The following is a 14499-nucleotide window of genomic DNA, read 5'->3' on the forward strand; positions in this document are numbered from 1 at the left end:
GCGTCATGTAATCAAATAACGAGATGATCCATTATTTTAAAAGGTGCTAATAATAATATATCGCGGTTTCCTCGGTACTTAAATACTCTATCTTCACCTACAAAGATATTTCTGTCGATACACACAATGTTTTTTGTGATACTTATAATTAAATAATTTTATCATATTATTATAATGTTCTTGGAAGCTTCTATTTTAAGTATGATTCGCCTACCTATCAAAAAACGATCAACATTTTTATAACCCATAACAATATTATAAATTATATGGAGCTACCTAAGTTTTGGGTAAGCTATATTTTTGGTATATATATTATTATAATAGGTAGGTACCTAATTAAACTTTTTAATCGGGACTTAACGCGACTTATTTAAGTAGTAATGCTACTACGAGTACATACTTTTTTCTCGACGTTTCGGCCGTGTTGCAACGGCCGTGGTCACGAGGGGACTGCAGGAGCGCGACGTCTTCGTTTGCACCGGGCGGTCGGTTCTACGACTACCCTCGAATTGTCCAATATTTGTGTTCCAATACACTGAAAGTCAGTAGGTTCACTGCGACACACAACACTAACTGTATCCGGGTTTACACTTATAGACACAGGTGACACACGCGGTTTGCACTTATTGATCACTGGATTCCAGGCGGGCGACAATTTAAATCCGTCCTCACGATTGAAATTTTTGTACTTTTTAATTTCAATTGCTTCACGTATTACTCTCGTGTGGTAATGACGATCCGTAGAGAGGATTTTAGGGTCGTGTAGCTCCATCCAGTGATTAGTCCCCATATCAAGCAGATGTTCTGCTACCGCGGATTTATTTGTCTGGCGATTTTTCACTGCGGCTATGTGCTCTTTCACTCTTTCGCCAATAGTCCGTTTCGTTTGGCCAATGTACGAACTACCACAGCTACAATCTATTTTATAAACCCCAGGAGTTTGGAAAGGTAAGGAATCCTTTGGTGACCGAAGTACTTGTGATATTTTACGTAACGGAGTATACACAGTCTTAATGGAGTATTTCCTCAGCTCTGTTCCAATTTTGTCCGTTACGCCTTTGATGTATGGTAAAAATGCTGCTTGACGGTTCACCTCTGGATACCTCGTTTTCTCCTTCTGTCTTCTCAATCCCCTCGACACCTTATACCCGTTACGTCTAAGTACCTCCTGAACATGTGTTAGCTCCTTGGGTAAATGTTCAGGGTCACAAAGGTTATGAGCTCTGTTTGTTAATGATGATATAACAGATTGAAGATGCCGAGGATGATGATGAGAAGATGCGTGTAGATATCTGTCAGTGTGTGTAGGTTTTCTGTACACAGTGTGGGATAATGTACCATCCTCCTTCACTTTGATCTCCACATCCAAAAATGCGAGGCATCTGTTTTTCTCCATCTCGTAGGTGAACTTTATTTTTGGATGGATTGAGTTAAGGTAATTAACATACTGTTCTATTTCCTGTTGACCTCCATTAATAATGCAAAAAACATCATCAACGTACCTCTTCCAAAGCTTCACAGTACATGGTCCAGTAGCTAAAGCTAGGTCTTCAAAGTGCTCCATCCAGATATTTGCAATTATCGGTGCCAGAGGGATGTGACTCATGAGTTGCCTAAGGAATATATTGTTCTCATTGAACACTGTTTGGACGGTAATTACCTTCTCTTCAGAGATCAGTACTACCTCCAGATCGATGGCGTTGCAATGGGTAGCCCTCTGGCACCGATAATTGCAAATATCTGGATGGAGCACTTTGAAGACCTAGCTTTAGCTACTGGACCATGTACTGTGAAGCTTTGGAAGAGGTACGTTGATGATGTTTTTTGCATTATTAATGGAGGTCAACAGGAAATAGAACAGTATGTTAATTACCTTAACTCAATCCATCCAAAAATAAAGTTCACCTACGAGATGGAGAAAAACAGATGCCTCGCATTTTTGGATGTGGAGATCAAAGTGAAGGAGGATGGTACATTATCCCACACTGTGTACAGAAAACCTACACACACTGACAGATATCTACACGCATCTTCTCATCATCATCCTCGGCATCTTCAATCTGTTATATCATCATTAACAAACAGAGCTCATAACCTTTGTGACCCTGAACATTTACCCAAGGAGCTAACACATGTTCAGGAGGTACTTAGACGTAACGGGTATAAGGTGTCGAGGGGATTGAGAAGACAGAAGGAGAAAACGAGGTATCCAGAGGTGAACCGTCAAGCAGCATTTTTACCATACATCAAAGGCGTAACGGACAAAATTGGAACAGAGCTGAGGAAATACTCCATTAAGACTGTGTATACTCCGTTACGTAAAATATCACAAGTACTTCGGTCACCAAAGGATTCCTTACCTTTCCAAACTCCTGGGGTTTATAAAATAGATTGTAGCTGTGGTAGTTCGTACATTGGCCAAACGAAACGGACTATTGGCGAAAGAGTGAAAGAGCACATAGCCGCAGTGAAAAATCGCCAGACAAATAAATCCGCGGTAGCAGAACATCTGCTTGATATGGGGACTAATCACTGGATGGAGCTACACGACCCTAAAATCCTCTCTACGGATCGTCATTACCACACGAGAGTAATACGTGAAGCAATTGAAATTAAAAAGTACAAAAATTTCAATCGTGAGGACGGATTTAAATTGTCGCCCGCCTGGAATCCAGTGATCAATAAGTGCAAACCGCGTGTGTCACCTGTGTCTATAAGTGTAAACCCGGATACAGTTAGTGTTGTGTGTCGCAGTGAACCTACTGACTTTCAGTGTATTGGAACACAAATATTGGACAATTCGAGGGTAGTCGTAGAACCGACCGCCCGGTGCAAACGAAGACGTCGCGCTCCTGCAGTCCCCTCGTGACCACGGCCGTTGCAACACGGCCGAAACGTCGAGAAAAAAGTATGTACTCGTAGTAGCATTACTACTTAAATAAGTCGCGTTAAGTCCCGATTAAAAAGTTTAATTATAATGCAACGCGAAAGTTTAAAAAGGTAGGTACCTATATAATATTATTTAAAAATAATTACAAATCTGATGTAATTTAACTGCACTAATGATGTAAAAAAACCGACGTCGAAATGTTGTTTTGAAATGTAGAGTTTTCTACTTTGTTGGCGTAATAATTGTGTAATATTTAATACGGTGATCTTTTTTCCTTTAATTAACTATCGGGTATTTAGTTAATGAAACTGCTACTGAAATTACCATTTATTAAATTGATAAAAATACAATGTGTGTAAGAGCATTAATAAAGTTGAATACGTTAGTAAAGTAATTTCACTAATTTGACAGATAATTATTTTATTTTATACACAGTATGTGTACATTTTAGTTTGTTACAAAGTAATATTCTTCTATCAACTATGGTCATTTATCTTAACCGATATGCAACATTTCACTATCAGCCACGTGGAAATGTGATTTTATCAATGCTCTCTTGACTTTTGGTATAGTTCAAGGAAATTTCGTATACTGCAGTTCCCAATGCAGCTGTTATTATGACTGTAATAAATCTTACTACGATAGCTTGTCGCTTGCTCATTAAGTGAACATTCTTATACTCGTAAGTTATAATATAAGGAATACTGGTTTTTATTCCTGTTAATTTCTTTTTTTTTTTAATAAACACGCAAGTGCTAAATTATGTTATACTGATGGTTAGGCGACAGTTACACATTAATTTTTTTTTTATTCCTCTACACTTATTTTTTTATGGATTTTATCACGCAGTTGTTTTCGGAAATGCTCGTTTCGCTATGAAGCTTCCCCCGTAACCTTCGGTAAACTACACCAGCACCCGACTGCAGTTGCTAAACCCTCAAATGCTTTTGAGGTTTGAGCAACAACTGCCTCCGCAACTAACGCGGTACAACAGTACCGCGTTAGTTGCGGAGGACAGCGGGGCTAAAATGGTCACATTTAGCAATTCCTCTCAATCAATTCAGCAAATGAATTGTAAAAACAGTCAAACTGACGAATGTCAAATTAGTACAAAATAATAGACATGAATTGCAAGCAGAGTGACCATTTTGCGATTTAAAATAAAATGAATCGTAATATGATTCTCCAAAGCGACCATTTTAGCCCCGCTGAATGAAGCTTTCCTACACACCTCCTGCTCTACGAGAGCAGTAGGTACAGTGCTCCCAAAGTGATAATGCGCTTCATAGAAATTTTCATAATTTTTCGGCAACGATCGTAATTTCCGAGCGTCGGAAGACGTCGCTGCAAGCGCTGTTTTAAACTTAACTTTAATGAAAAACAGCGCTTTACAGCGACGTAGAGGCGCCTGACGTTGCTTGGACGTTACCATGGTAACGTTCCCGGTGAGTTATTAGCACTTATTGATGGACCGGCGACAGCGAACTGCCACCGGCTATATGATATTTACTTCCATTTCATTGAAGAAGGTGTAAAATGCAAGTGCATTGTTTGGGGCTCTTACATTTCATAGATTCGGGTGTTTTCGTGATTATGATAATTGGCGAAGATTTGCATGTTCATTATTTATTTGGGAGTACTGTATATTGTAAAATGCTAGTAGGGGGCGGACCGTAGAGCGGGGCAAACAGCTTGCATATTTTCGGTCGATTGTGTCTCGACGTCACGTGCAAGCTGACAACGGTATCGGTTGGTGACCCGTCTAATTTTGCTGACATGCAAAACGACGAGTCAAACTGCGCTTCTTCAAGCAATACTATCGCGTCGATCGGGCGACCTACATAATGAACTATTACTTTTAATTTGTATATTATTGATCTTATTGTAATTGTCCACTACGCAATTCCTTATGCAGATTTTGAGTTATATAATATCTAATCTACCTTCCATCTCCCCCGCGTTCCATTTGATGTTAAAAACGATCAAAACTCTCAACGCGCATCAAAATAGGAGGCATTATTAGTGTTTTGATCGTTTTTAACATCAAATGGAACCCGGGGATTGTCCAGCTCCGCTTCCATAATATTTAATCTAATTGATTTGAAAGAGCCTTTATAGTTAGGAACTTGCTACGAGATACCTTTTGGTTTTTATATTTTTTGTATAACAATTAACACATACAAATTCTAAAATTAAAATTATTGAAAAAATAAAAAACCAGTCAGAGGACGCAAGGTGTTATGTCAACAACGGCCCCATATTTAATGTCAGCAAGTACTCGTATTAGCATAATTTGTATACCTATCTACCCGACTAGCAGGTAAATTGTCTGACTTTGAACATTCCTTAGCCTTAACGCCTTTATGAGAGTTAAATGCAAATACGACTATAAAATTATTATGACGACGTTTATGTAAATATAATGCAGCAATTCCATCATGCACCAAGCTGCGTCAACTTAACCCTTTGTTAGGTTGACTGCCCAAAAGATCTCTAACCGTAAAATAAACGACCGCTCCCGTACTCTGGGGTACTATCTGCCCCCCGACAACATATGTCTCTGTCGGAGCAACAGGATAAATATTGGGGCGACACGGCACCCGGTCACAGAGATTAGCGCAGCGCATTCAGTCTTAGGCTTTGGCAGATCGCCAGCTATCGGCAGCTTTTATTTGATCAATATGTCCAGACAATTCCTGACCGACGAGCTCTTTCCGGACTTCATTTGAACTTATTTTTATTAATTTTATGGCCGTAAAATGATTGCCGTTTGGATGCTTGTTCCGTTTTGTATACAAGTGCTCTTAAAATTAAAGAGGAATGATAATATTTTATTCAATGGGAAAAATTGCGAGTAGATTCTTGAACTTGATGCTCCGCGCGGCTTCGCCTGCGTAATTTAGGAATTTCACGAAAACCGTACATTTTTCCGCAAAAAATAGCCTATGTCCCTTCATGTGGTCTATAATTCTTCATATGCGCCAAATAAGATAAAATTTCTCCAGTAGTTCTTAAGATAATAAGCAATTTCAAATAATTTCCCCCGTTTTTTCCACATTTTTCTCTATTTCTTCGCGACTTTTAGTATTAGCGTGATAAAATATAGCCTTCCTTGATAAATGGGCTATCTAACACTGAAATAATTTTTCAAAACGGACCAGTAGTTCCTGAGATTAGCGCGTTTAAACAAACAAACTCTTCCGTTTCATAATATTAGTATAGATTGTTAATATCTCGCTCGGAAGGACGTGAAGCAAATGACGCAATAATAATGTTTTTCTAACTAATGTATGCAAGTATGACACACAATACCAGCAACAAAGATATAATATTATTGTGTGCAAGATTTAAGATCAATGTTTTTTCCATTGTATTTTTTTTTTTAATCGGGCTTTGGCCCACCACACATTCCCACCACTGTATCTCCTGTGTCGCCAGGATTGACAGCGGTATCCAACCACGAAAACCCTTTGATATGATCTCAGGGAGCCCGAGGGACATGCTAAAGCTGTCTTGGGACCCGCAACGAAATTAATCAGAAGAAAATAGGAGGAGTAGGAAGAATTCCAGATTCCCTCCCCATATAAAGCGGGAGACAGCACAAGGTTGCAGTGACCGAAAGTCAAAGAACTGGAAGGGGGAAGTACCACGGGAATAAACGTTAATAATAATAGTGACTACTACGCTAGAGCTAAATTAATTTATTGTGTTAGACTGTTGCCAGTAGTAATTGTGACAAAAACGCTTGAAGGCACGGAAGTTCCTAGCGCTGTCCACGAGATCACCGTAGTATGCGACACCAGATGTACAGAGTAGGTTGTTTAGCATTGTAGTTCTTTCGTCCTGCCAGAGACTGCACTCCCAGAGAACATGATGAGCTGTTTGTTCAAACATGTTGTCTTCGGTCGAGCACTCGCACATGGGTGATGCTACTAGATTAAATCCGTAGAGTTTAGCCTTAATATTTCCATGACCGGTCAGGAATTGAGAAACGCAGTGATCAATATCCATCCAATGTTTGGATAGCCGTTCACGAATATTAGGGAAAAAATTATAAAGATGTCGCCCTTTGGTGGAACAGTCCCATCGCGTCTGCCATTCGGAGATTAGGCTTTGCAAAGAGTTTTCTAAAGGTTCAAACAATCTTGCTATTTTAATTTTATCCCGAGCGCTTAAAAAAAACGGGTTGTCAATGTTTTTATTATGATAGTACATTGTCGCACGACGCTGAATCTCAAGGTCAACGGGTAAAACTCCGGCTAGCACGGGCAAGGCTTCGGTGCTTGTGGTTCTGTAAGCTTTGCACAAGAATATAAGAGCAAGACGTTGGCTTTGTAGCAACTTGCGACGAGCCGCGCCGATAGTTGCTCTGTCGGCCCACACGGGGGCCCCGTAGCAAATGCTGCCAAGGTAAGTAGCAGTGTAAATTAATTTTAAGGTTTTGAATGAGAGGCCCCATGTCGACGTGGATATTTTGGTAAAGGAGTAAAAGTTGCGTTTCGCTTTCTCACCGGTTTGAATTATATGTTCTAAAAATGTAAATTTATTTTCTAAGTAAAAACCAAGATAACAGAGTGACTGTTTGCGTTTAACGTTAATATTGTCAAGTTTGATGCTAGGGGAAGATATAAGGGATCCTTTTAAAAGAATTTGGTAAGTTTTTTGCGCGGCGAATTTCAGACGATTACGCTTACCCCAGTCAGATATTAAATTAAGACTACTGTTGGCTTTAGACTCAATTTCGGAACGCGAGTTTGCTTGAACGATAAGAAACCCGTCATCGGCGTAACCAACTAGTATACAAAGCGGTGGAAGTGGAAGACTTAACAAATCGTCGAATCCGATGTTCCATAATTTAGGCGAAATTACCGATCCTTGAGGGCAGCCGCAAGTTAAATCTTTGGCGTGTGTACAATGTCCTAGACGAAGCTTAGTTTGGCCGTTAGAAAAGTAAGAATGTATTATGGAATAAATATTACAGTAACACCCTCGATTTTTTAGTTTTAATAGCACCATCGGCCACCATTGTATTTATAAACATAGTAAACGTCGACCTCTGTTGGTAGTTTTACTTGCTTTTACGGCAGTTTAAGCGTTTGTTTGTTTGCATGAAATAGGCCGAAATTACTGATTTTATTTGTTATTCAATTTTGGACAGATACAGAATTCAAAGGGAAGATATTTATGGCGGGAAAATGCTTAGCTCACAAGATTTCATTTTGCGCTTATGTAAACCAAGACGAATTTAAATCCAGGTCAATGTAAGTTTATATGAATACAATCATAATATAATATGTCCAAGGTAATCCTAATCTTAAGTCTATCTCAAGATACATGCTAAATACAAATGGTATTAAGTATAGCATAGCATTTGTGTATGAAGTATTATTAACCCGCAATATATATTTTTTTAATTATGAACGCAATTGTTCTAAATGATCTAAAGAACATATAATTGCATTCATAGTACTACTATTCATACGTAATTTTTTTGTGTGATGAATCGATGATACACAAATGCTTAAAAAACAGCGTCCAAATAATGTTTACCGACCTTTCCAACGCGTCTCCAACAGTCTTCGAGTCGTAAATGCTCTTCGGAGACACCAGGTCGTCCTCCTCCAGGTCCCGGCGGTTGCCGTTGGTGAACAGCGGGAACGTCCAAATGTAGAACAGCCGGGAGAAGAGTCCCGGCCGCGACTTTGGCTTCCTCTCACTCTTATCATTTTCTATCTCCTTGGCACCCATTTTTGAATTTTCTCTAACACCTATCAACTGCACGTCATGTCTTGACCGCGGAAAGATCGCCTATAATTTGCACGAGCGTTTTGCAGACACTTGCCCTTATTCTTGACTTTGTATGAATCACTTGGTAACAAAAACTTGTTTATTTATATCAACATTAAGACACTAGAAAATTATCACTGCTTTTGTATTATGCTAAATCTGCCGAATCGAATGCACCATCTGAAACAATGATAATATTTTAGTCATCAAACAGATAATCAAATTGTACTGTAAAAACTATATGGAATATATTATATCTACGGTTTTCTTTTCAACTCAAAATATTTTAAACCTATTTTTCCTAGAATGGAATTCACCCAAGACTTGGAAATCTTTATTATTGCTTTTTAAAGTTTGTGATTACTTAAAATTTTAATAACAGAATTATTTGTATCACTTTATTGCATGTAAATAATTTTTAAATGTGCATGATATTATGCTGATGGAGAATCTTTCCAGTCGAATATACTTACCTAATTACCTCCTATGTACATGACTCATCAGTATTATTTGAACATTTATTTTATTTAGCCACTAATATTTTTTCTATATCGCCAAAAGCCTATTACAACTAAATACTAGATACTATTATAGTTTATAATTTATACTATTAATATACCGACCGCAGACTATAGCTAATTAATTAATTACTAAATGACTTTTGATTACCTTTAATTAATTTAATTTCAATTGATAAAAACATGTTTTAGTTTATTCGATAACAGAATAATTAATATTCAATGCAAGCTATCTATGTAAAGTAAAAAATGTAATAGCAAGTTCATTTTGAAATGCTAATCATAATTTATTTTTCAAAATTTTCAAAATTACATAAAGTTTTAGCACGTGGAATGTTAAGGTAGATATAAAATAGGTATGTGCTTGCAAAACCTGTACCTCGATTCTATAATAATCATCGGTTTAAAGACATTTCACGAAAAAAACTACACGAAAAATATAGTTTGATAGGAAACGAACAAGATCGTACAAGTAACAAAGCTGCATTCATATTGATTTTAAGGGAAAACATTAATTCACTATTACATCATCCAATAAATATTTATGCAAAGTATTGGATATTTCCAATACTTTGCATAAATATTTATTGGCTATTGCCAAGAAAATTATTATTCTATAACATAGTATTGCTGATACAATTATCACCAATAATAGCGATATTGTACCATGAATTCATTATTTGGGCATATGTATGTTTCTTCTCTACATAACTGAATATAAATTATGATTTATAATACGAGTATTAACATATTGTGTTCCCTAGGTCACAAGTATACTAGTGCCTGTTTCACCACTGCTTGATAAGTGCCGGATAGGCTATCCACAACTTTACTTGACATATAGAGTATGGAGCATCTGTCAAATAAGTTGTGGCTAGCCTATCCGGCACCTTATCAGGAAGTGGTGACACAGGCTCTTAATCTAGAAAATAATATTGAAAATTGTTAATTTAATAGTAATCTATATATATAAAATGGATTTTCAATTGTGTTAGTAACGCTAAAACTCGAAAACGGCTGAACGGATTGGGCTGATTTTAGTCTCAAAATATTCGTAGAAGTCCAGGGAAGGTTTTAAAGTGACACGAAGTTCACCGGGACAGCTAGTTACTAATAAATAAGAATTTTACGTACCCACACGTTACTATGATTTCTATTTTATCGTGGTATTCTAAAATAATATTATGTTTAATGCCTTAACCTTTATGAATAGAATAATGTACGCACCCCTTACAAAAATCGTTTTCAGTTTATATCAATCGTTTATACACACATAAAAAGTTGATGTGTTCGAGCACCTCGCTCGTGATCACGCAAAGACAAAGAGACTGTTATCACACTTTTTATTATAACACATATAGTTTTTTACTGCATAATATTATTCCGTCAAACGTGTTCTATATTATGTATTGATATTTAAAAAAACGAGATTTTTTAATATTTACTCAAAGGACTAGTTTTTAGGGTTCCGTACCCAAAGGGTAAAAACGGGACCCTTTTACTGCGACTTCGATGTCTGTCCGTCTGTCTGTCTGTGTCCAGGCTGTAACTGCAGAACCGCTATAGCTAGACTTCTGAAATTTTCACAGATTGTGTATTACTTTTGCCGCTATAACAACAAACACTAAAACAAATAAAAATTATATTTAAGGGGGGCTCATATACAACAAACTTGATTTTTGGCCTTTTTGCTCGTAATCAATAATGGTAGCAGGTAGGTACTTTAAATATTCATATTATTCCTAATTATATTTGTCCTTTAATAAGTAATAATAAAATTAAAATAAAATAAATATTTCAGTGGGGCTCCCATACCATTTTTTGTCAACTTTCGCTTAATAGCGGTACGGAACCCTTCGTGCGCGAGTCCGACTCGCACTTGGCCGACGATTTATTGTTTAGTGGCCATTGCGCATATTATACATAATGGAAATTTTTTACATAACTCAAGCTATTTTGAAGACGTAGTCTCGTTTTGAATAGATTTCGCCGAATTATTGTGAAATATTTAGAATTTCCTCGTTCATTGTAACTTCCATTTTTATTTCAACGCAGCACAGTAGATAATAAGCACCGCATCTTCGTGAAAATTATTACATATTTATAGATTTTTAACTGAATATTAGCTCACAGTCAGGCATTTTAATGCCTGACTGTGAGCTAATATTCACAAGGAAAATTACGCACAGCAAATAACAATTTTCCTCCTTGTTTTTGTGTTATACGATATTTCTGCTTCAAAGTACCAGCAGGATTTAAACTAGATTATCTGTCAGAAACTGACAACTTTGTTATTAGTTATCAGTTATCACTGATAGTTAATTTGGGCTGGTATTGAGAAGGTATGATGAACATAGTATCATAATTTCCATCTCGTAAACACCGTGATATAATACAGGTCGAAAATGTCCACACAGTTGAATATCATAACTTTTAAATTTTGAGAAGTCTTAAAACTTCTAAATACGTACAATTAATTTATGTTATATAAGCAACTTCCTTTTATTTTAAAATACTTGTAGTCTTGTAAAATTCTTTAAAAAACCTTTACTCTTAAAGTCTCAGGCAATAAACATATTCTAAAAATGGTGTCTATTGATTGAATGTTTCGCCTTTCTCGTATAGACGAAACTTCTCGTTGCATAGACGAAAATCAAATGTGACTAGCTGTTTAGGCCTCAAGAGCAAACATGACCAAATTTCGATTTAATTATCATTCTTAAACTACCAAAATTTACTATTGTATATACATGGTCGAATCATATTTGATTCAACTTCCGCAGTTCACAAATACAACCATGAAGAATCACAATATCTAGGTCTTTTTTTTTTGTACAATTTACTTCATATATTTATTTTTGCAGGATTTGCGAGTTTTTTAAAGAATTTAGTACTCATTAGTCGTAAGTGTAGACAAGTGTAAAACATTATTTCAAATACAAGTATTAATATAATTTTTGGTGTATATTGTTGGATCTTGATAGACATTCATAGATATAATTCATCTCATTGACACACAATTTTTTATACACTCTTCCACTTTCTTAAGCTATATACTAAACGAGCTGTTGCCCGCGACTTCGCTCGCGTTAAGAAGTATTATTACATACAAACTTTCATCCCCTATTTTAACCCCTTGGGGTTGTAATTTATCAAAATCCTTTCTTAGCGGATGCCTTCGTCATAACATCTACCTGCATGCAAAATTTCAGCCCGATCCGTCCAGTGGTTTGGGCTGTGCGTTGATAGATCACCATGTCAGTCAGTCACCTTTGAGTTTTATAGTTGAGGAACGCCTCCGTGGTCTAGTGGTTAGAGCGTCGCTCTCGACTCCGGAGGTCGTGGGTTCGAATCCCGCGTTGGAAACATGTTATTTCCAAGTTTGGTTAGGACAATGCAGGCTGATCACCTGATTGTCTGACAAGTAAGATGATCCATGCGTCGGATGGGCATGTAAAAAAGTCGGTCCTGCGCCTGATCTCTCGCCAGTCGTGTCGGTCTTCCGTCCCACTGGGTTATGAGAGTAAAAGGAATAGAGAGTGCTCTTGTGTACTGCGCACACACTTGGGCACTATAAAATTACTCCTGCGTACCTGGCCTGGTTTCAATGAAACCGGCCACCGTCACCGAAACCGGTGTGGGGAGTATTATTATTTGAGTTTTATATATATATAGATTGTAAAAATTAAAACAAAGTGAAAAACTGTATTAAAAGTATTGTAAGTATGTAATTAGTATTAAGTTAAAGGCTATTCAGAAAATATAACCAAAAATTAATTTATCTTGCGTTTAAAAAAAAACTTTGGACTCTAGAATCTGGAGCAAACAGGCCAAAGAAGTATAAACAATATATTTTATTATTGACTACAATATGACCTTTTTTCTGTAAGTTGTGAAGTTATGTAATAATTTAAACAAATAAATATTGAAATCATTATTCACTCGCTCGAGATACGGATGCTATAAAAACTCACATTAATTGCGAAGAGCCGGCGGAGCTGCCATGCTGTTTATCACACTATTCGCACGAAACTATTAAATTTACATTAAAAATATAATTATTACTGGAGCAGGCAAAACGTGTCTGTCTCGAAGGTGGGGGGAGATTAAACTAGCGAAGGAATATTCGCTCCTAATGTCAATTTTAATATGCCGTACATTTTAGCGGCACATTAATATAGGTATCGGTGAGCCATTATTAATACTTATCTTTGTCGATTGTTACTACGTCTACTAAATAAATATAAAAATGATAATTAAAACGTTATTTATAGAGAATATTTATACTAGCTAAATTAATCCTTCGATCGTGGATTCTTGGAAATCTATTATTATTCTATTGTTGTCGCGATCAACGTGATCTTATGGGGCTTGATAGGTTAAAAGAGTTATAATATGTATTCTTGTTACTCACAAGTCACAATGCTTACAACTGTACAGCTGTCTTTTTAATAAAAAAGATAAAAATAATTAAATTCTATAAAGTGGAGCTGTCTTTTTAGGTAATAAAAACAACTTGACTGAATTAAATACAGAACGTTCTTTATATCTGTGCGAAGACAGGGCGAGTTGCTAGTTGAGCATAAAATGTAAATTCTTGAAAAGATATTCTAGAGGCTTTTTGGTATTCATGTGCATATCAAGGTGAAAAAATCTCTTATAGTTATATGTAATAATTAACCAATCATCTATATATACCTATAATGAAATCGTAGAGGTGATATTTTTTTTGTCTGTGTAGAGGTAAAAAAAAACATTGAAAATGAACTTGAAAAAATGAGTCAGGGGCATGTTAGAAGAGTAATAGAATACATTTTAACTGTTTTTGAAATTTTTGTTTCTCTGTCTGTTTGTCTGTTTATAATAATACAGCTGGCACACTTATAAGATTTCAATGAATAATAAATAGCGGAAGTTATTTACAAGAAATCAAACGTTTTCCATAACACGTCGGTTTGACCTAAAAATATTTACCTGGATGTTTTCGATCCCTTGCTTGACCCAGATCTTCAAGGCGAACTTTTACATAACATATTTAATAGTTACCCAAGTTCCGACATGACGCCCTATCCTTTCTTAAGTTATTCGCTAAAAAAAGTAATATAAAATTTGCATCTGGAATACTTACCTCTATTACGAATAAATCTTTTTACCTTTAAAGGTGTATTTTTAAAGGTACGTGGTCTTTGTCTGACATACGACTTTTAAATATACCAGACTAAAACAATCAGACCATGTTAAGTTATTCGCTGTGTAAATATTTTTTTTAGTAAAGAGGTTTATAATTATTGTTAAGACTTATAA

At 36.3% G+C, this 14499-nt stretch overlaps 1 protein-coding gene across 1 annotated transcript in view; it reads right to left on the reverse strand.

Annotated features, from left to right (window-relative positions):
- The window catches only part of LOC121729978 (ATP-binding cassette sub-family C member 4-like), a 45696-nt gene extending 32408 nt beyond the window's left edge, over positions 1 to 13288 (reverse strand). Inside the window, exons 1-2 of the mRNA XM_042118759.1 lie at positions 13170 to 13288; positions 8445 to 8857 (exon numbers count right to left, since the gene is read on the reverse strand). Coding sequence (XP_041974693.1) covers positions 8445 to 8638 — 194 coding nt within the window. The 5' untranslated portion in view covers positions 8639 to 8857; positions 13170 to 13288. The remainder of the gene's footprint in view (positions 1 to 8444; positions 8858 to 13169) is intronic.
- Between the last annotated feature and the right edge of the window lie 1211 nt (positions 13289 to 14499).

Source organism: Aricia agestis, chromosome 8 (genome assembly GCF_905147365.1).
Source record: "Aricia agestis chromosome 8, ilAriAges1.1, whole genome shotgun sequence".
Lineage (NCBI taxonomy): Eukaryota > Metazoa > Arthropoda > Insecta > Lepidoptera > Lycaenidae > Aricia > Aricia agestis.